Source organism: Gorilla gorilla, chromosome 2 (genome assembly GCF_029281585.2).
Source record: "Gorilla gorilla gorilla isolate KB3781 chromosome 2, NHGRI_mGorGor1-v2.1_pri, whole genome shotgun sequence".
NCBI lineage: Eukaryota > Metazoa > Chordata > Mammalia > Primates > Hominidae > Gorilla > Gorilla gorilla.
The window spans coordinates 33,349,262-33,372,133 of NC_086017.1; the positions used below are offsets into that span (position 1 = coordinate 33,349,262).

The 22,872-nt window shown below is 36.9% G+C and overlaps 1 protein-coding gene across 2 annotated transcripts in view; it reads left to right on the forward strand.

Moving 5' to 3' along the window:
• The window catches only part of UBE2E2 (ubiquitin conjugating enzyme E2 E2), a 387,409-nt gene that overhangs the window by 323,288 nt on the left and 41,249 nt on the right, over nt 1-22,872 (forward strand). For both annotated transcript variants that reach the window (XM_004033725.4, XM_004033726.5), the window contains exon 5: nt 5,881-6,028. In XM_004033725.4, the coding sequence (XP_004033773.1) occupies nt 5,881-6,028 (148 nt within the window). The remainder of the gene's footprint in view (nt 1-5,880; nt 6,029-22,872) is intronic.

Consider the following 22,872-nt stretch of genomic DNA (forward strand, 5'->3'; position numbering starts at 1 on the left):
ATTTCAATAGATAAACACATAACACTTCTTAAAACTTAGGGATCAAGATTTTGTTTCCTGCTTCAAAAGGTGGTAGTTGTGGGAGTCTCTGACATTAGAACATGTTGGAACAGTCAGTGTGTCTGTTTAATTCAGTGTGGTTTAATTCATGAACACCTGTCAGAATAGAAGTTGACAAACATCATCATCAAAGTAGATCCTTTTATTATCATTATAAAATATTCAAGTTTAAAACTCTGTCCAGAAATGCACAGGATTCTTTGCAAACTCAAATTTTATTATTTTTCATCCAGTTATACTTTGGTTTTAATGAAATGTCTCCATTTAAAACACCATAAAGTCAACAAAATTTATTAAAATTTTTAATAAAAAATGAGCAAAAGATGTGGCAAACTGTAGAGGATATCCAGATAACACATAAACAAATGAAAAAGTGTTCAACATTATTAGCATTTAAGGAAATGTAAATTAAAACCACACTGAGGTATCATTACACCCTATCAAAATGGCTATAATGAAACATAGTGATAACACCAAATGCTAGCAAGGATGCAGAGAAACTAGATCACATTGCTAGTGAGAATATAAAATGGTACAACCACTCTGGGAAGGAATATGGCAGTTTATTATAAAACTAAATATGAGCTTAACATATGACCCACCAATTACACTCTTGGGCATTTATCTGAGAGATATAAAAACTTATGTTCACACAAAACACACACACAGATGTTCATAGCAGCTTTATTTGTAATAGCTTGAAAATGGAAACAACCCTGCGATATTGTGATTTCTAATAAGAAATATATACTATTTGGTCCTGATTTTTGGCACAAAGCTACTAAAAGCCTTGCAATCTCAGAAATGTTAAGTGTCTTCTGATGCTAATGAGGTGACTGGTGGCTGGGGTCTCCTGGAAGGCCTCAGGATGGAAGCTGGTTGCCATCATATCACAATCATGTGATTAGAGGGTTGGAACTTTCAGCCCCTTTCCCCTATAACTCTCAGGGAGAGGAGAGGGTCTGAAATTTGAGTTGATCACTAATGACCAATGATTTAAATCAATCATGCCTACATAATGAAGCCTCCATAAAACCCCTAAAAGCAAGGTTCAGAGAGGTTCTGGGTTGCTGAACTCATGGAGGTTGTTGTACCCCAAGAGGGCATGGCAACTCTATACCACCCCCACCACCCCACCCCACCCCTTATGGCTCGTACCTTACCTTATGCTTATCTTCTTAACTTTTCAGCTGTATCCTTTGTAATATATTTTATAATAAACCAGTAAAGGTAAGTAAAACGCATTTGTGGATTGTGTGAACTGCTTTAGCAAATGATTGAACCTGAGGAGGGGGTTGTGGGAACCCCCAGTTTATAACAGTCAGAACTTGGATTGGCATCTGAAGTGAGAAGCAGTCTTGTGGGACTGAGACCTAAACCTGTAGGTTCTGACTCTAAATCCAGGTGGATAGTATCAGAATTGAACTGTGGGACACCCAGCTAGCATCAGAAAATTTGTTGTCAGGAGAAACTCCTAACCCCACATTTGGTCACAGAAGTCTTCTGTGTTGAGAGAGTAGGAAAAACATTTTGATTCTTCCAATCTCATAGAAACCCAGATGCCCTTCAGTGGGTAAATGGGTAAACAAATTGGTACATCTATTACTGTTTGGTTCTTAGTCTTATTTGGAGAAAGAATTCTGCCAAGCTACTGGTTTAGCCAGAGAAAGAGAATTCATTGAAGGAAAATACAGAGCAGGGAGTTTATCTAGAGAGACAGCACACTGAAAAGATGAGGCAGGGCGAGCTGCTGAAAGAGAGTGAGTCAGCAGCACCCCGAGAGTGGTGGGTTTTTATGATTTCAGATTTTTTCTTGAAGTTCCTGCCTCTTTCTTAAGTCTCCGCCTTTTTACTTTGTTTAGTTTTCTGCATCTGCCTTAAGTCCCTGCCTTTTCCCTCACCTAGTTCCCGCCCCAAGGTTGTGGGACCCTCCCTAACTATTGGTGTGCACGCGTGAGCCCGATGTTGGACACAAATTGCTTCTGCGTATCTCTTAGGAATTTTCTCCTTTGCCCTCTTCCCTTTAGCATGCGTCTAGCTACATTCTGGCAGGTTAACTGGCAGAGTGAGCAATCACTGGGGTCTTAAGGGGGATTCCTTTCTGCCTAGGTATTTCCCCTCCTGTCTGTTCATATCTAGCACGCCTGTTTGGGGTGATCCCTGGGGCATGAGATTTTCCAGACTCCTTTTCTCAGGGTTTCCCTTCTCCTCCTCATGTCTGGTTATCTGCCTGTTCTACCACGTCTATGCCGTGGAATACTACTCATCAATAAGACAGGAACAAATTATTGACACGTGCAACAGCTTGGATGGATCTTAAGGGAATTATGCAGAGTGAAAAGAACCAATTTCAATTGGTTACCTACTATACGATTCCATTTATATAGCATTCTTGAAATGACAAAGTTGTGGAGATGAGGACAGAGTTGTAGTTGCCAGGAATTGAAGTAAAGGGAGAAGGCAACTATGGCTATCGCAGGGTACCATGAAGAATGTTTGTGATAGAGTTGTTTGTGTGTTGACTGGTGGTATTCACACAAATCTATACATGTCATAAAATTACATAGAACTAAATATACTTAATATGCATGAGTGCACATAAAAATGAAATGTGGAAAAGGTCAGTGGACTGTATTAATGTCAGTTTCCTGCAGTATACTGTAGTTATACAAGATGTTTTCATTGGGGAAAATTGAGTGAAAAATACATGGGATCTCTTTATTTCTTACAACTGTACATGAATCTACAATTATCCCAGAATTATAGATTTTTAACAAAAGAACAGAGGCATTGATGCTGAGAGACAAACCATAGGCTTTTGGATCAGCACAATTGTGTTCAAATTCTGGCTTCCACTTACCACTTGTGGGATCTTGAGCCAGTTCTTTAACCTCCCTTTGCCTTAGTTTCATCATTTTTCAAGTGGTTGCCAATAATATTATTTTCCCTATTGAGTTGTTTTGAGGGTTAATTATCAATATTATGTAAGCCACTCATTGGTTAAATTGGGATCGTAAAAATATTTTGTCTTTTCATTTAGCACTTAAAGGGATAGGCACTCTGCCTTCTCCAGAGAAATTTTAATATCACGAGATAGTCTCTGTTTCATTAACTTAGGCTAGGGTCTTTATTTCTTCTTTCATGGAGTTTACTCTGTTGTTCTTTTACTACCTTCCTGAGTTGGACACTTAACTCATTAAATATCTGTCTTCCTTCCTAATGTATGTGTTTGAAACTGTAGATTTCTCTTTTACAACTGTTTTAGCTGAGTCACAAAATTTTGATATTGGCAACCCAATATTTTCATTGTCATTCAGCAATAATAGTAACTGATTTTTTTCTTTGATCCAAGAATTATTTGAAAATGAGTTTTTCAGTTTGCAAACATATGATAGGGGGATCTTTTATATGTAGATTCTGACTTTACATTATGGTCTTAATAATGTCAATTCTTTGAAATATATAAAGCTTCTTTTGTGGCTTAGCGTGGGATCAGTTTTTACAAATGTTTCTTAAATGTTCCTTAATCATTAAGTGTAGGATTTTATCTTCATTCACTCCCTTGATTTTGTTTATCCAATTGTTCAGATCTCCAGTATCCTTACTAATCTTTAGTCTGGTTGACCTATCAGTTACTGTGGTGAAAATGTCCCTCTTTGATTATAGCTATGTCATTTTCTCCTTATAATTTTGCACATTTTTACTTTGTATACTTTTGGCTGTATTGTTAGATACAGCACATTCAGAATTGTTACTGTTTTCTTGATGAGTTGTTTATTTTATCAGTAGCGTTCTTTGTTTCTAACAATGCTTTTTCCCTTAAACATATTTTGATCTGATAATATAGTCATTTAAGCTCTTTTTGTTAGCTAGTGTTTACACAGTATATGTATCTAGGATTTAGAATTCTCAGGAAAAACATTTCTCTTCTCATTCTAGAGCCCACGCTTTCTTTGGTAAGTTTCTTTGCTATCTCTGTCATAAGGCATATCTTTTCAAGTCCATGCATTTACTGAAAGACTAGCCATTCAAGTTTCCTGATTTATATAAGGGCGCTCAATTCTAAATTCTTGCAACATACAGGCCTAAGATTTCATCTTCTTTTTCCATGAGGGCATCAAAACCCAAACCTCCACTTTATTAAGACTGAATACCATCTTTTACTCCCTTCCCTCTTCCCAAAACCCCACCCATGGCAGGTGCAGTCTCAGCTTGTTGCGCTTACTATAATTTTTGGTTTTTAATTCTGGGCTCTGGGAATTCCCCTTACAGATTTTGCTATGCATTTTAAAGAATGTTGGTTATATTTTCTTCAACATTTCTAGGCATTTAAGATGTGTGTGTAGGTGTCATGGATTATCTGGTCTGGCATGATGCTAGCAGGGCAATTCTCATTAGAAGTACTAATTTAACCTGAGAGAGGTGTCTCTTGTTCGACAACCACATAAGTCTTTAGATTTGCCCTTTCTGAGACTTCGCATCATGTAAATTACATAAATCTGGTGTTTGACTGGATGCTGGATGCCCTGGTGGAGTGGCAGCACCTGCAGAGATCTGCATGTGTGTTTTTCTTGGTTCAGAGCTATTTTGAACATAGGGTACCAAAAGACTGTCTTTAGAACCCTGAGATTTTTGTATATTTCAACTTAAAATTTAAGAACATTTATGAACATAATATCAATAATATTCACATCTTATTGCCGCTTACATAACACTTTTATTAAACAGTTTTAGTAGTTATAAAACTGATTTGCACTTAATTTTTTTCAGTTGAAGTGTTTTAAAAATGATATGGTCATGTTTCACAATTATATGTAAGCAGCATACAGTGATGATCTAGCTATCACAGGGCAAAGGTAGGATGCACTAATATTACATTTTAAAAATAAAATTTAAGAAGGAAAAGGTTTCTAAATTACAGCTAATTGTAACTAGTAATATAACTAGAATAGTAAATTGTCACTACTATAATTATACTAATATAGTTCTGTGAACTAGGCATGTTATTTATATAAATGCCTTAGTTTATGTTTTAAAACTGTGTTATAGGCCGGGCATGTTGGCTTACACCTGTAATCCTAGCACTTTGGGAGGCCAAGGCAGGCGGATGACTTGAGGTCAGGAGTTCAAGACCAGCCTGGCCAACATGGCAAAACCCTGTCTCTACTAAAAATACAAAAATTAGCTGGGTGTGGTGGCGGGCACCTCTAATCCCAGCTACTTGGGAGGCTGAGGCAGGACAATCGCTTGAACCCGGGAGGTGGAGGTTTCAGTGAGCGAAGATCACGCCACTGCACTCCAGCCTGGGCAACAGAGCGAAACTCTATCTCAAAAAAAAAAAAAAAAAAAAAAACTGTTATAGAATAATATTTATTTTCTTTGTATTAGTACTCTCATGCTTTTTGGTGTTTGAATATTATAAATGTACGAAATCCTTAAAATAACTGGAATCTAACAAAAGTTTTCTTTGAAATTTTTTAGAAGTCAGAGTCGATTTCTCCTCATGAACATTCCTGTAATTATATCAAAAGTAAATTCAGTCCCTAAAACATTTGTTAAATAACAGGACTCTTTATAAGAAGCAGAATGTCATGGTTTTGCTGTTGATGTTTATTTCTCTGTGCCCAAAGTGACAAATTCTAAAATGATGATCTCTGTTGATTAATCTCATGTGCCCAAGAAAAAAATCAAGTGTATGTTAACCAATAGCCTGGACTATTTTGTCTGATAAAATAGGCAATTTTATTAGACAAAAATTGTCTATAGATACTGTTAATAAACATTTTGTCTAACAAAATATAACTTTACATTTTCTTGTAGGTTACCTTCCGAACAAGAATCTATCACTGTAATATTAACAGCCAAGGTGTGATCTGTCTGGACATCTTAAAGGACAACTGGAGTCCGGCTTTAACTATTTCTAAAGTTCTCCTCTCCATCTGCTCACTTCTTACAGATTGCAACCCTGGTAAGAGACTTTAAATCTAGTATGAATTGGAGCTTGTCAAGATTTAAATGTCAGACCCTTAGTAACTTGTTTACTACTGCTACTACCACTACCACCACTGCTTCTACTACTATTATTGTTAAATTTTCATAGTATGTAACTATTTTCTTTTTGAATTGGGTCTTCTCATTAGTGTTTTTAAGACCTATCATTTGCCAAAAAGGAAAAAGTTTAGTGTGGTAAAAAAAATAATGAAAAATCATTTTAGATGGGAAAGTGCATTTAAAGAATGAATTAAGTTATCCTGCCAAATAATAATAAAAATTCAAGTTGAATAGCTTAATCTTTAATTAGATGCCTACTAGAAGATGTTAATTTGAGGAATGTGGGCTATTAAAATCTGATAACAACCAGGCGGCACCATGCAGACGTGACCTTTTTGGCATCCTAATAACTGTGCATCCTGACAAGCTATTATAACGGTCCTGAATGGTCTGTTCTAGGAAATACCCCAAAAGTAAACAAGGAAATACACCTCCCAAGAAAACAAAAAAGTCTATAGCCAGGCCTTTATGGCTTGCTGATGTGCTTACCACTGAAAATTCTTAATTCCTGGGCCATGTCTTTACAAATTGGGTTTATTTTAGAAAATACAAAAATCCAAAGATAGCTATAGGGTTTTCATTGATGTTCTCAGTGGGAGAATTATTTTATGAGTAATTAATAGCTTAAATATTGCATGAGATTCCCTCTTCTACAATCAAGAGTAAACTCTGTTCACTGGATACATGAAATTTTACACAAATGGAAATGACGAGTGTCAGTGGGGTTGCTTAGGATCCTGGCTGTTTTATAAAACATCAAGAAATAACAGTCTTTCTACTTTTATATTTCTTTATTTTTCAGCAGTAAAATCTTTTTTAAAGTAGCAAATTAGTATTTTTTTTTTTTTTTTTTTGAAACTGAGTCTCACTGTGTCACCCAGGCTGGAGTGCAGTGGCACGATCTTGGCTCCTGCAACCTCCGCCTCCTGGATTCAAGCGATTCTCCTGTCTTAGCCCCCCAAGTAGCTGGGATTACAGCCGTGTGCCGCCAAGCCCAGCTTATTTTTGTACTTTTAGTAGAGACGGGGTTTCACCGTATTGGCCAGGCAGGTCTCGAACTCCTGACCTTGTGATCCGCCCGCTTTGGCCCCCCAAAGTGCTGGGATTACAGGCGTGAGCCACTGTACCCAGCCTGCCCAAAAAATAAAATTGTGCAAGGATCATTATAAAATATTTTTTGAATTAATTCATACTTTACTACAGACAGTAAAGTCCAATAATGTTACACTAATTTAAAGTTAATTTTGTTCTTTCAGTCCTGTTGTTCCCATTTTAATCCCATTTGTCTGTGACTGTGTATAACCTTGTATAACCTCATTTGGAGGTAATGTTGCAAGAAGGCTTTTTTTTTTTTTTTTTTTTTTGAGGTGATTTCGAAGCCTGGCCTGCTTTGCCTCCAAGTCAGCTGAAATGGAATCTGTTACCCTGAATAAGCCTGTATATGACAGCCTGTTCTCTCTACAGATATTCCTGCTTAAAGGAATAGATTCATTCCACCAAAGCCTTCTCTCAGCAATCAAAAAGACTTCTGTTCAGTGAACTAGTTTTTTTTTTGCTGCGTTTCAGAAAATTACAAATGCATTCTGCAAAAACTTAAAAATCACTCCTAACTAAAGCAGAACCACATAAGTAAAAGAAATAGATTTTGAAATAATGCTATTGATAGTAAGAACAAGCCTAAAAATAATGTTCCATAAAACCAAAGACAGCCTGCCTCATATGAGACTAGAAGAGAATTTGTAAAATACATGCTAACATTTAGTTTATCACACTTTTTAACACATAAAAAAAAAGTTTCCTAATTGGTTTTTATGAATGTTGACACTTCTAGAATCTTAAATAGAGTTGTTTATTTTAAAGTAGTCAAATGTCCATTCTTTTGCTTAATGGACTTATTTCACACTGTTATCTGGTACACTTTCAATCTCTGTAGGTTTTTTTACCTACAGAGGTAGGAAAGATTAGGTTAGATTGAAGTTTATCTTAGATCTATCTTCAAATTATCACAAAAACAAGTTTGATAGAATAGGAATAAATAAGATTTTCCTGCACTGAATCTGTAGAGCTATTTTAACCCGGAAATGCTGTCACCTCAAAAGTAGGCCTTGTATAATGATACAAATTTAACTCACTTAAAAAATACTTTCTCACTCTTATCCGTACATAAACTTATTTTTTAAATCTTTTTCATACTCTTTTTGTAATTTGCACTTGTCTCTTTAAAGAATTTTTGGTCCATTCCAACACAAATGTTCTTTAGGGTATGACTACCCATCCTTATCGGCATGATATTTGTAGACAGCAGATGTAGATTTGAAAACCAGTTTAATTGTTTATTAGTCATATCACATTGGATGGGTCACTTAAGTTTCCACAGGCTTAGTTTTTGATATAAAATTGGGATTAGTACCAGCCCTGCCTAAATCACTGGATTCCTCTGAGGTTAAAATGAGATGGTATATGTGAAAGCCATTTATAAATGGTAATGTGTTGTTGATATTGTTACCCAGAGTATTTGGGACACCAAATGGGCCCACAATAGATGACCGATAAACACCTACTCAGTTGAATTTAACTGGGGAGATAGTATCGAATAGTATCTAACACCGTCACCTCAACATTGACACTTGGGTTTTACAATCGAAAAAAGCTGAACCTTGACTTAGTAGGATTATCGCTCAGGTGGCAAATGTCCAAACGTTATCAGCCAATTGATGGGTGCACCAGCAATAATCATTCTGTTTTCAATGCAATTGTCTAGGTAGATCTAACTGCTGGTCTTATTAGGCCACCACTTCATGATGGTGTTTATTGAGCCTGATAGAGCATTCTTTTTTTTTTTTTTTTTTTTTTTTTTTTTTGAGATGGAGTCTCTCTCTGTCACCCAGGCTGGATTGCAATGGCATGATCTCAGCTCACTGCAACCTCTCCTCCCGGGTTGAAGCGATTCTCCTGCCTCAGCCTCCCGAGTAGCTGGGTCTACAGGCCCCACCACCGTGCCTGGCTAATTTTTTGTATTTTTAGTAGAGACAAGGCTTCACCGTGTTAGCCAGGATGGTCTCAGTCTCCTGACCTCGTGATCCACCCGCCTCGGCCTCCCAAAGTGCTGGGATGTCAGGCGTGAGCCACCCAACCAGCCAAGCATTCTTATTTGTTAGTCGTTACCTGGCTTTTTCTGAGTTTAGTCTTGCTCACTAAACATTATTTAATTTGTGAATTGCCAAAGTTGAGAATACCATTGGGGAATCAAATTTCTGTGCTTTCTTATTTGTAAGTACTTTCTTCTCGAGTCATTATTTAACACATAACATTTAAGTTCTGTTTGGTTTCATCTTTTGAAGTTTGTTTTTGCTATTTTGTGGACTTTTTAAAAACTCTTAGATGTTTGGTAATATTCTTTATATGAAATCTGTTTCTTTAACAATTATTTAAAATGTGCTTATATTATGGCCTTCAGACCTATTTAAAAAATGGGTATTTTACCTCATACAAAATTAATCATTCTGAGAACACTGACAATTAGGAGATCAACAGTTTTCCTTTACCTGATGCTTAGTTTACAGAGTTATGGCTATAAATATTTCTAACCTTTTTTTCCTTCTTGAGATGTGTATAGGTCTGTATATCATCTAGCATTATTTTATTAATCTCATTTCTATTTGTCTGCTCTACTACTATTACTCTCTAAAGTGTTTTTGAGCTTGTTTTGTTCTAAACTCAGTTATGATGTATCATTTAAAATTTTCCCCCGAATAGGTATGACTCTTATGAAACAGTCAGAAAGTTAACAATGAAACATTTGATATTGAGAAATTATTGCCAGAAATTTTTGAGCATGATAATGGAATTGTACCTGTCCTTACCTTTTAGACATCTATACTGGACTATTTGCAAATAAAATTCTTTGATGTATGGAATTTAGTTCAAAATAATCCAGAAAGATTGTAGATGGGGAGGAATATGGAAGATACTGAGATTGACCATTATAACTGTTGAATCTGAGTGATGAGTATACACATGGGTGCTCATTATACTCTTCTATGTTCGGATATGTTTGAAATTCTTCATAACTTTTTTTAGTTGCTAAAAATCAGACATACTAACAGTGTGACATAAGTCCTCGTTTAATGTCATCAGTAGGTTCTTAGAAACTGCAACTTTTAGTGAAATGAGATAATGTATAATGAAACCAATTTTACCATAGGCTGATTGATCTAAACGAGGGTTAGGTTCCTGTGGCATACAGTACTTCATTTTGCTTGAAGTTGCAGTTTCCAAGAACCTATCAACCACATTAAGTGAGGGCTTAAGGTAATCTGTAAATGGTACGTGATTTGGCTCTCTTTTGCTCTTGAAGGGAATCATCTGGGCTCTGACCGTGGCTTGTGTATTTCATTCCCCTGTCGTCTGCCTTCAGACCATAAGCTGCCTTGTGCAGCCTGGACCAGCAGGGGCTTGCATTCGTAAGCAACCATGAAGTCTTTGTCTGTCTCTCTTCAAACAGGCAGAACTATACAGGTCAGGTCAAATGAAAATGCTCTAAGCATACCCACAAACATCAACACTCAGGATGGATGAGCCGCTCCCTCTGCCTGCATCACCTTTCAAATAAAAATCAAGTATCGGTTACTCCAGTCTTAGATGTGTGCAGATCTGTATTAGAACAACAAATAGAGCTAAGAATGGCCACTAATTAACCCTCAGCCTTGTATAGTGATTAAGCTGAGGGTGAGCACAGCTGCAGTTTCGTTGGTAAAAGCTTTATTCTTCTCAAATGGACTGAGCAAAAGAAAAGAGGAATTTGCTCCCAGTGGCTCTTTTATAGTGATCTATAAAAGCTTGGGAGAATGTTTCCTTCTTCATTCTCCAACATCACAATTTTTTGTTTCAGATCACTTAAGGCCCTTTTTTTAAGCAATGAAAACAATTCTTATTCATCAATTGTCTCTGATACCTTAGCTTTGATTGTTATTAATTGCTTATCTTTGGATTAGTTATGATTACATAGTAAATTGTGTTAGTAAATATTAAAATTTTACAATTGATAGTGACTGCTGGTGGGTGGGAACCATTAAGTCAGATTAATTATTTCAGCACATTTATATTTGTGTAGATTATTTATACCAAGTTTGGGAGCCGCTAGACTGATGAAAGGTACATATAACACCTCAGTAGAATTCTAGTGCTTACACAGTAGTGTGAACCTTGCTTCTGCATGTCTCATTCTACTATACTTGAGAACTGGAAAAGAACAATTTCTTTAACTGAAATTCAGGTAAAATGGTAAGTCGACCTGTTTTCAAAGCAGACTGTTTTAGCAGGACTACAAAAAAAAAAATTTTTTTTCCTAGAACAATAACTACAGTTGGCTACCTAGATACCAGATTTCTTCTGATGCCTATGGCTTTTTTAAAGTGAAAAATATTAAGTAGAAATACGTGGCACAACATATAGCTGACTTCAGACTGTTTTCTTGTGAAAAGTTGGCTTGTCTTCTGTATTATTACCTGCTAAATTCTAAAAGTCACTCTAATCAATACTTCCAAATATGGATGTAGAGAGACTCCACGTTATTGTCATTTAACTTCACTGGCACCTCATACAAAGAAAAGGAAAGCTGTGGTTATAGAGTTCATACTTTGCTCCTGTTGTTTAAGTAAATATTAAATAAGTGCTATTAATCAATATACCTGGTATTTTTAATAGCAAGACAGTAAACAAAGTTCAAAACGTTTATTAAAGCCTTTGGGTTCCAATTCAGTATTATCTGTAGAATCCTGGGACACCGTCCCCTTCCCTCCCCTAAGTTTCCCATAGGCTTACTCAGATGCATTTGAAAATAATGCTATTCATAATGTTGAGGTTCTAGAAAAATTGAAGGCTTATTAAGATGGATGAATAAAATCAGGGAATATACGTTCCCTGTTTTGTGAATTAAAGAAGATATACAGAAGTGATTGTGTACCATCATAAATTTGGTTTAAAAAAACAAAAAATAACAATTCTGAGATGCTTACCTTGACCCCTACGTATTTGTAAATGCAAATTTTAAATGATATTAAAAGGATTATTTCCCTACTTTGTCAATTCTGTAAAAATAAACCATTTCCTTAGTTGTCTTACAAGAGATACTGGTGTATAATAATGCAAACAAAAATATCCATTTGTTTGTAGCACTTTTATCAAAGAATGATTTTCTAGGAAATACTGAATGAGAAAGGAAAGCCAAAATTACCCCATTGTAGGCTTAGATCTTGGATTCCCTAGTTGTGAAACAAGTCAAAAGGATTCATCCTCTTTGACTCAAAGAGTTACCAAGAAAGGATTGGTAGCTTCAGGTGAGGGATGACTTCATGACAAAGCAAGGATTTCCTATTTAGCCCATGGTATTTCTGCTTTGTGTGGGCAAGTCTTTATTTATAACCAACAATTTGATATCCTCCTCAAACATCCAATTTGCCTTGGTGAAAAGGAGCATTAACTGTTTATTCTTTTTTGATAGATTCTTATCTAGAAATGCTGACCTGCTAAAACTTCGTTACTTTCATAACTTAAATATACGTCCTTTGATAGGTTTGATTCTTTTAAAGATGGTTAAAACTAGACTTTACCATATTTGCTGACATATGGGATACCTTAAAAAGTGCTTTTAAAGTTTAAAGTTTCACCCTTATCTCTTATCTAACAAAAAGGGCCTTTGGAGAAATTACTTCCATTTGGTAAATAAGAAAATACAGTGTTGTGTTTATCATCTTCATGTATCTTTTTCTTACTTCTGTTTCCTTACTTCTAACGCAGGGAATATCTGTCAACTTTACTTGACCTATAAAGTGCTACCAGCATTTTTAAAGTAGGAAGGTAAATCCCTTAGAGTGGGAATCTGTGTTTCCTTTTCTGTTTCTTTTTGACTGTTACAGAGTTGTTCACGCATCCATTTCAGGTTTCTGATTGGTGTGTTCTGTAATAGCAGGTACAGTAAAATCTTACTAGTTCAGTATAATTGAGAAAAGATCAGACTGATTTTTTTAATGAATTGGAAATTTTCACTAAGTGAAGACATAATAATTTTAAGTACATATAGGAAATATTAGGTAAAATGTGTGAACTAGATGGCCTCTAGACTCTCCTTTACCAAGGAAAAGGCTGAAGTGGGTTTTTCACACATTCACAAAAAATAGAGAAAATGGTTATTATAAGTCCCAGTGTGTCCCTCACCCAGCTTCAGAACTGACCTATGTTTAGTAAGGTTTAGGAATTAGGGTTTTTTGTTTATTATTTATTTATTTATTTTTAGAGATGGGGTCTTGCTCTGTCTCCCATGCTGGAGGGCAGTGGTGTCGTCATAGCTCTCTGCAGCTTCGAACTCCTGCACTCAAGCAACCCTCCTGCTTCAGCCTCCCGAGTAGCTAAATATTCTCAGATAATATTGTTATAATACCATTAATTTTCATGAAAACCATTTTTAAACAAGACCTAGTAAATGTCAGAACAGGTTGCTGCATCAGAATTAAGTTAGCAATGGTGAACTTAAGGGTGTGTTACTAAAAGATACAGCATGTGCCCTGTGGAAGATAAGCCACTGAGTAAAGTTTGATGCCCTTTTTGTTTGTTTGTTTGTTTGTTTTGAGACAGAGTTTCACTCTGTCTCCCAGGCTGCAGTGCAATGGTGCGATCTCAGCTCACTGCAACTTCCACTTGCTGGGTTCAAGCGATTCTCCTGCCTTAGCCTCCTCAGTAGCTGAGATTACAGGCACGTGCCACCACGCCCAGCTAATTTTTGGATTTTTAGTAGAGACGGGGTTTCACCATGTTGATCAGGCTGGTCTCAAACTTCTGACCTCGTGATCCTCCTGCCTTGGCCTCCCAAAGTGCTGGGATTACAGGCATGAGCCACCGTGCCTGGCAGACTGACACCTTTTTAAAAAAATAGAGAGAGAGATGAAACCTCATTCTGTTGCCTATGCTGGACTGTAGTGGCACAATCAGAACTCACTGTAGCCCCCTACCCGAACTCCTGGGCTCAAGTGGTCTCAAGTGATCCTCCTGCCTCAACCTCCCAAGAGCTGGGACTATAGGCACATGCCACCATACCCAGCTAGTTTAAATGTGAAATCAGGCTTTTTAATGTGAAATTTTTAAACATGAAATTAAGAGAAATTATTTAAACAGCATGCTTAAACAATACATATTTGAAATTAAAATAACGCATTGTTAGTGTTATGGAAATTCCAGTCTGAAACAGCATAATAAAACAACTCTAATTATTCAGAAATTGACTTCTGTGGACAAAACATCCAGATGATTGAATAACATTTTCTCTTTTTACTGTGGATACTTAAGATTGTACAGTATCTTGGGAGAAATGTTGTAATTATGAACATTTGAAGAATTAATGTAACACTACCAATGTCTGAGTCAGATCCCATAACAAATGGGCAGTTCTCTTTATTTTACTTATTTTCTGACTCAACTTTTCATTCAGTATTTAGCCTGGGCAAGGTGCTATCAGTAACAACACTCACAGTGCCTCTTCCTCAGAAAAGAAAGCGCTTCCAAAATGTCAGATTAATTATTCCTGTACAACTGTAATAACTACTTTCTCTTTTTCTTCTCTTCATATTTGTTCTTTAATAGATCCTGGAGCTTAATGTGTATTATGGCTGTTGAATTTTTCATGTCATATTGGTGAATAATTCACACAATAAGCAGTACAAGACTTTGCCTAAACTACTAGCATATTTCTTTCTGGAGCAGGTCTGTTCCTGGAAAAAATTACAAATCAGAATATTTTACATGTATTGGAAGAACTTTCTGCTTAAGAGTATCCTACAGGGAAACCTGTTGCCACATGAAGCTTTTATAAAGTTGAATTTTTGGAAAATGCAATGGTTCTTCCCCACCACTGCCCCAGTTCAGCACTGTCTTCCTTCTGAAAGCATTTTCCCAAATAAGACATATTGTTTGTGCTATTCAAGTGCCTCGGCCAACCAACAAATGCCTATCTGACTGTGTGCCTATAGGCTGGTGTAGTTAGTACCTTTTGACGTGACTTTTTACACCAGTGAGGTAAACCACCTTCCTTGCATACATTGTGACCACATGTGTACTCCAGTGACTTTCTTGTCCAGACTGGCTGGCTCCTGTGATGGAAAAAATGTTCATACACAGTCTAATTTAAATACATAAGGGAAACTAGGAAGAGTGCAGGCCTAGAGAAGATGTCTTCATAGTTTATCTAGCTTTGGATGCCAGCATTATATTTTTATAAGAAAAACTCTAGAAAAGAGTTCAGCTTACAATGCATGAATAACCCCGCATCACTGGGGCAAAGGCATATTAGAGTGCCAGCCACCCGTGGTCATCGTAGGAGGGTACATTTATCTGAGGGATGTGTATTTTTTAATCTTGGTAATAGCCTACTAGGGATGGTATATTTTAACTTCAGCCTTACTATAAATGGTTCTGTATCTGCAGGTAATGCATCTTTTCTGTAGATTCATAATCAAAATAATGTGGTTAGCTTAGAGTTGGGGTTAATCATATATGAGTTCAAAAAGTTAATAGTCCATGTCCAATTTGGTAAAAGTTTGTAAGTGAAAAATTACTGTTTGGAGGAAGTTTTTGTTTGCTTCTTTGATTTGCTGGAGAAATGATTTAAAGTTGCAGTATTGTAACTAGGCAAAGAAGCCTTTGATTTAGATACATGTGGGAGTTGCATTTGGGGAACTTAGGCCATGTGTATCTTCATAGTATTCATGGTGGAGAGAGAGTGTTTTCAGGTGAAACAGAAAGTTTTAGATTCATTCCTTAATAAAATGTATTTTCTGTATTGGCTTTTTGTTATTTTCAAAATTGATGTATCTTTATTATTTTTTCTCATACAAATAATACCTGCTTATTAATTTTTAAAAATCAGTCGTCTTTTCAAGATAAGTGTTTAATTTTTATTTGAGACTCTTTGCTCTGGGAACTCAAATTTGGTGGGACCCAGCAAAGTGTATTTGTCAGTTAAGTTTGTCTGGTTATAATCTTGGTGTAAATTTAGACACATTGACCTCAACTTTTAGCCTTGGCTTTAACCTGCTTTTGCTTAGCATTTCCCTATGCATATTTTATTGTCTCTTAAGTAATATAAATGTTGACATGGATTAGCTGTTGATACAAATTTTCTTTTATAAAGTCCATTGCTCTCCCTGCAGTAATAACCTCTAATTGGTTGGTTTAGAAGTTGATCTTGGCTAGGTGGCTCATGCCTGTAATCCCAGCACTTTTGGGAGGCCAAGGCAGGAGGATCACTTGAAGCCAGGAGTTCAAGACTAGCCTAGGCAACAAAGTGAGACCCTGTCGCTACAAAACATAACAAACACTTTTACCACTTCTATTCAACATAGTACCAGAAGTCCTAGCCAGAACGATCATTCAAGAGAAAGAAATAAAGGGCATCCAAACTGGAAAAGAGGAAGTCAAATTATCTCTGTTTGCCAGTGATATGATCGTATACCTAGAAAACCCTGAAGACTCCTCCAGAATACTCCTAGATTTGATAAATGAAATCAGTAAAGTCTCAGGTTACAAAATCAGTGTACACAAATCAGTAGCATTGCTGTGTATCAACAACAGCCAAGCTGAGAATCAAATCATTAACTCACTTCCTCTTACAATAGCTGCGAAAATAAAATAAAATGCCTGGGAATATAGTTAACCAAGGAGGTGAAGGATGTCTGTGAGAAATACTACAAAACACTGCTGAAAAAAAAATAATAGATGACAAACAAATGGAAATACATTTCATGTTCATGGATTGGAAGAGTCAATATTGTGAAAATGACCATACTGCCCAAAGCAATCTACAGATTCAGTGCAATTCCTATCAAAACACCAAAATCCTTTTTCACAGAATTAGAGAAGACAGTCCTAAAATTCATATGGAACAAAAAAAGAGCCCAAATATCCAAAGCAATCCTAAGCAAAAAGAACAAAGCTAGAGGCATTATGTTACTTGATTTCAAATTATACTACAAGTCTGTGGTAACCAACAGCATGGTATTGATATAAAAGTAGATACATAAACCAATGGAACAGAATATTGAACCCAGAAATAAAGCCAGATACAGCCGACTGATCTTCAGCAAGGCAAACAAAAACATAAAGTGGGGAAAGGACACCCTATTCAACAAATGGTGCTGGGATAATTGGCAAGCCACATGTAGAAGAATGAAACTTGATTCCTATCTCTTACCATATACAAAAATCAACTTAAGATGGATTAAAGACTTACATTGAAGACTAAACCATAAAAATTCTGGAAGAAAACCTAGGAAAAACTCTTTCGGGCATTGGTCTAAGCAAAGAATTTATGAGTAAGACCCCAAAAGCAAATGCAGCAAAAACAAAAATAAATGGGACCCAATTAAACTAAAAAACTTCTGCACAGTGAAAGAAATAATCATCAGAGTAAACAGACAACCCACAGAATGGGAAGAAATATTTGCATACTATGCATCTGACAGAGGACTGATATCCAGAATCTACAAGGAACTCAAATCAGCAAGAAAAAAAACAGTCCCATCAAAAAGTGGACAAATGACATGAATAGACATTTCTCAAAAGAAGATATACAGATGGCCAAGAAACATATGTAAAACTGCTCAACATTACTAATAACCAGGGAAATGCAAATTCGAACTACAATGAAATTCACCTCAGCCCTGCCAGAATAGCCATTACTTAAAAGTTAAAAACAATAGATGTTGGTGTGGATGTGGTGTGAAGGGAATGCTTGTACACTGCTGGTGGGAATGTAAATTAGTACAACCTGTGTGGACTATGGAGATTTCTCAAAGAACTACAAGTAGATCCGAAGGGGCGGGTTGCCCCTCCACACCTGTGGGTGTTTCTCGTTAGGTGGAATGAGAGACTTGGAAAAGAAAAAGACACAGAGACAAAGTATAGAGAAAGAAATAAGGGGACCCAGGGAACCAGCGTTCAGCATATGGAGGATCCCGCCAGCCTCTGAGTTCCCTTAGTATTTATTGATCATTCGTGGGTGTTTCTCCGAGAGGGGGATGTGTCAGGGTCACAAGACAATAGTGGGGAGAGGGTCAGCAGACAAACACGTGAACAAAGGTCTTTGCATCATAGACAAGGTAAAGAATCAAGTGCTGTGCTTTTAGATATGCATACACATAAACATCTCAATGCTTTACAAAGCAGTATTGCTGCCCGCATGTCCCACCTCCAGCCCTAAGGCGGTTTTTCCCTATCTCAGTAGATGGAACGTACAATCGGGTTTTATACCGAGACATTCCATTGCCCAGGGACAGGCAGGAGACAGATGCCTTCCTCTTGTCTCAACTGCAAGAGGCATGCCTTCCTCTTATACTAATCCTCCTCAGCACAGACCCTTTACGGGTGTCGTCCTGGGGGACGGTCAGGTCTTTCCCTTCCCACGAGGCCATATTTCAGACTGTCACATGGGGAGAAACCTTGGACAATACCTGGCTTTCCTAGGCAGAGGTCCCTGTGGCCTTCCGCAGTGTTTGTGTCCCTTGGTACTTGAGATTAGGGAGGGGTGATGACTCTTAAGGAGCATGCTGCCTTCAAGCATCTGTTTAACAAAGCACATCTTGCACAACACTTAATCCATTTAACCCTGAGTTTGACACAGCACATGTTTCAGAGAGCATGGGGTTGGGGGTAAGGTCATAGATTAACAGAATCTCAAGGCAGAACAATTTTTTAGTACAGAACAAAATGGAGTCTCCTATGTCTACTTCTTTCTACACAGACACAGTAACAATCTGATCTCTCTTTCTTTTCCCCACAAGATCTACCATTCAATCCAGCAATCCTACTACTGGGTATCTACCCAAAGGAAAATAAGTCATTTATATCAAAAAGACACCTGCACATATATGTTTATCACAGCGCAATTGACAATCGCAAAGATATGGAACCAATCTAAGTGCCCGTCAACCGATGAGTGGTTAAAGAAAATGTGATATGTATACACCATGGAATACTACTCAGCCATAAAAAAGAAGGAAATAACATCTACAGCAACTTGGATAGAGCTGGAAGCCTTTATTCAAAGTGAAGTAACTCAGGAATTGAAAACCAAATACCTTCAGTTCTCACTTATAAAGCTAAGCTATGGGCACACAAAGGCATACAAAGTGATATGGATAATTGGAGACTCAGAAGAGAGGAGGTGGGGCAGTTGGTGAGGGATAAAAAACTATATATTGGGTAAAGTGTGCACTACTCACGTGTAGGTATACTAAAATCTCAGACTTTACCACTATACAATTTATCCATGTAACCAGAAACCACTTGTATCCCTAACACTATTGAAATAAAATTAATTAAACATTTTTAAAAATTTTTCAAAGAACTTGATCTGATTGAAAAGCCACTGTATCTTATGAAAATTCTCTTCAGTTTATGTTTAGAAGACTTCGTTTTGGAGTTTCCCTTAAAAATTACCAGTGACCTATTTTTGTTGTCGTTGTTCTTGTTGTTTAGAGAAACAAATATTTCACTTAAACAAACATCATTCTTTACTCACATGTCTTTTACTCAGAACTATTTGCCCAAGAAATGATTCAGAGATTCTTTGTTTCCCTTACTTGAGGAATTTCTGAAGTCAAGAACATTTAGATTTTTTTTTTTTTTTTTTTTTTTTTTGGATTCAGAGTTTTACTCTTGTTGCCCAGGCTGGAGTGCAATGGTGCGATCTCAGCTCACCACAACCCCCACCTCCCAGGTTCAAACAATTCTCCTGCCTCAGCCTCCCGAGTAGCTGAAATTACAGGCATGCACCACCATGCCCGGCTAATTTTGTATTTTTAGTAGAGATGAGGTTTCTCCATGTTGGTCAGGCTGGTCTCAAACCCCCAACCTCAGGTGATCCACCCACCTCAGCCTCCCAAATTGCTGGGATTACAGGCATGAGCCACTGCGCCCGGCAAGAACATTTAGATTTTAATTAATTTTTAAAAATTATCTTTTAATGAAGATAATGAAAAGATAACAAAGATTATAGTGGTGAAAACAGATGATTAATTCTCTCCACTCTAGAGTAAAAATAACTTTTCTCTAATGACAGGGAGAGAATTATGTATTAGTATATATGCCAGTTATACGTGCTTTTTTCCTATAGTTTTATCCATGCTTTTTTGATGACTTGGATTATTCTGTTTCTGTTATAGTTATTTTATTGAGCATACATATTTTATTGCAAATTGACTCTTGTTTGGCAAAGTGAGGTGTATAAATAAGAGATTAAGTTTTTTTGCTTATGGTAGGCTCAAGGAGCACATTTTGTAACTACCCTGCTCACTATTTGGGTTTATTTACAGCTTCTCTCAAGAGAGGAATAACTGTGTCAGGCCTTGCTAAGCAATTTCATTCCAACAATAAGACATTTTTTCTGTGTCTGTTGTCCAGCTGTTTAGTAGGTTCTTGGTCTGCACACTAACAGAAAGGTTTCAGGTGTTACTCCCAGGCAGGGATTTACCACAGGTGTGTGTCTTTTCCATCATTTAAAATACCCAGAAATGATGAGATTATTAAGTAGCTGACTGTGGTCTGTATACTTCTCTTAGTTCTTCACCAGTTGCTGCTTTTGAAATTCTTAAGTGCTATTTCTTTATTGGTTCATTTGTTTTGCTGTTTAGATTTATTTCCCCATTCAGTCTACATTTATAATGTGGTGGTCTGTTAATACAGTAAGCTTGTTATTGGTAAATGGAGTCATTCTAATGAAATTTATTGTCAGAAACACCTGTACCTGATTTATAAATAATGCAGCATGGATTTTACTTTATGCAAATTAAACAAATGTGTTTTAAAATTTGATAACAGCATAAAACACCCTCGAGGATGTTGATTGCTCACCCTAACTCAGAAGGCTCTCAAAGCTGATACTTCTCTTCCTAAATAGGAGACATTCTTTTCTCAGTAGAGATCCCCATGTGGCTGTCACATTCTTTTTTCAGGTCATCTTTCAGAATGTACTACCTTCTGAGACCTCTGATACTACCCACCCAGCCCTAAGGAGGCCCCAGTGAGGTGATCACATTGACTTTTAAAAAACTTTTATGCCCAGAGGATTTGTTAAGGAAGCTATTCCCATACTTTGGAGTAGCTAATGTCCTCAGGGACCTGGTGTGAATACCGGAGGGAAGACTGGAGGGAAGAGTGATACTCTTAAGGTTAGCATTAGACTCTCTCCTCTGCCTGCCTGCAGAGAAATAGCCAAATCAGTGTGAACTACTGGCTTTTATATACATATGTTCTCACATCAGCTTACTCATGACTGCCTTCTAAACACTGCCTCTTTCAGGAATCCTAATAGAAAAAGCAACTAAGAGAAAGAAAATGAATCACGTCAGAGGTTACAGAAATTATAACCTACACCATCTTTCACAACTAGAACATCATATAAAGCTGTTTCATTATTTTCCTTACTCCTTTTACACATTTTTCTTACTCCTCTTTGTCTTGTTCCTATCAGCCCAGGGACTCTGTTGCATTTTGCTTTACTTTCTGGTGTTTGTAATATAAAAACAATTTATCTATTGTACATGTTTTCCATTTCCAGTACATACACATGCACAAACCCCACCTTCACCTCAGGCTTTGATTTGACTCCACCTTCAAGCTGGAAGCCTAACCCTCTATGGGAGTCACTAAGATGGAGCCAATGGCAAACTGAAGTGGACCAGCACTTACTTACTTCTTTAAGACAGAACTTTGTGGTGTATTCTTGGTTATTCCTTCTCTCTAATCCCTTTTCCCATTAGCTGGTCTCTCTTCTCTCTGCATTTCCAGCCTCCTGATTTTTCTGCTGCTGTTTCTCTTCTCTTTTCTTATCCTTATGGTTCACCTGCTGCTCTCCTTCTTAACTTCATTTAACCTTGCCTGCACTCAGTAAAATATTTAAAAACAAACAGAAGGATTTACAAGCTATATTTTTTATTTTTTAAGAGTAGCTTTATTTATTATTATCTCTATAACCATATGACTTAGCCTGTACTGTCTGTTAGACCAATATATAATCTTGGAATATCCCTTTTCACTTCATGTGCCAAGTTGGTGGCTCCTGTTCTTCTGGTATGCCAGGGCAAGAATGGCCCCATCAGCTCTCAAAAGAGGTACATAGTAGCAACTCTGAAAATGTGGCTGAACACTGTGAGTAATGTTGTAGTTCTTGCCAGTCTCAGCCAGTACCTACCTTCTTAATAAATGGCCTCTTTCCCCAGCTAAACTGTTTCTTTTTTTAACCTACTTTGGAAAATATATTAAAGTCCTATACTTTGTAAGCAGCACTGCCAAAGCAGTATCATGCACATAGCATAATAATCTCATTTTGATGTTCTAAAGTTCTTTCTTTGTCCTTTGTAATGGATGGCAAGGTTTTAAATGAAAACACTGGAGTTGCTCCATAGCATGAGATGGTTTTTTATTGTTTTGCTCTAAGCTGTTGCCCTGATCTCTACTACATTTATGCCTGATTTCTCTAAGTCATAGTGACATGCCCTTGCATGCATCTTTTCAGCAAACCTTATGATGCCTATTGCTAGACTTATCAGTGTCAGATCATGAGAACAATGCAAGGTTATACCTTGCCATGTTAAAGAAAATTAAGTCAAAGGACCTAAGTTATACTGAGTTTTGAAGCTGTCAAGAAAGCCGGAGCCTTGGCCCAGCTCTCTCACTAACTAGCTAGTGACCTTGGATAAATCGGTGCCCTCATTT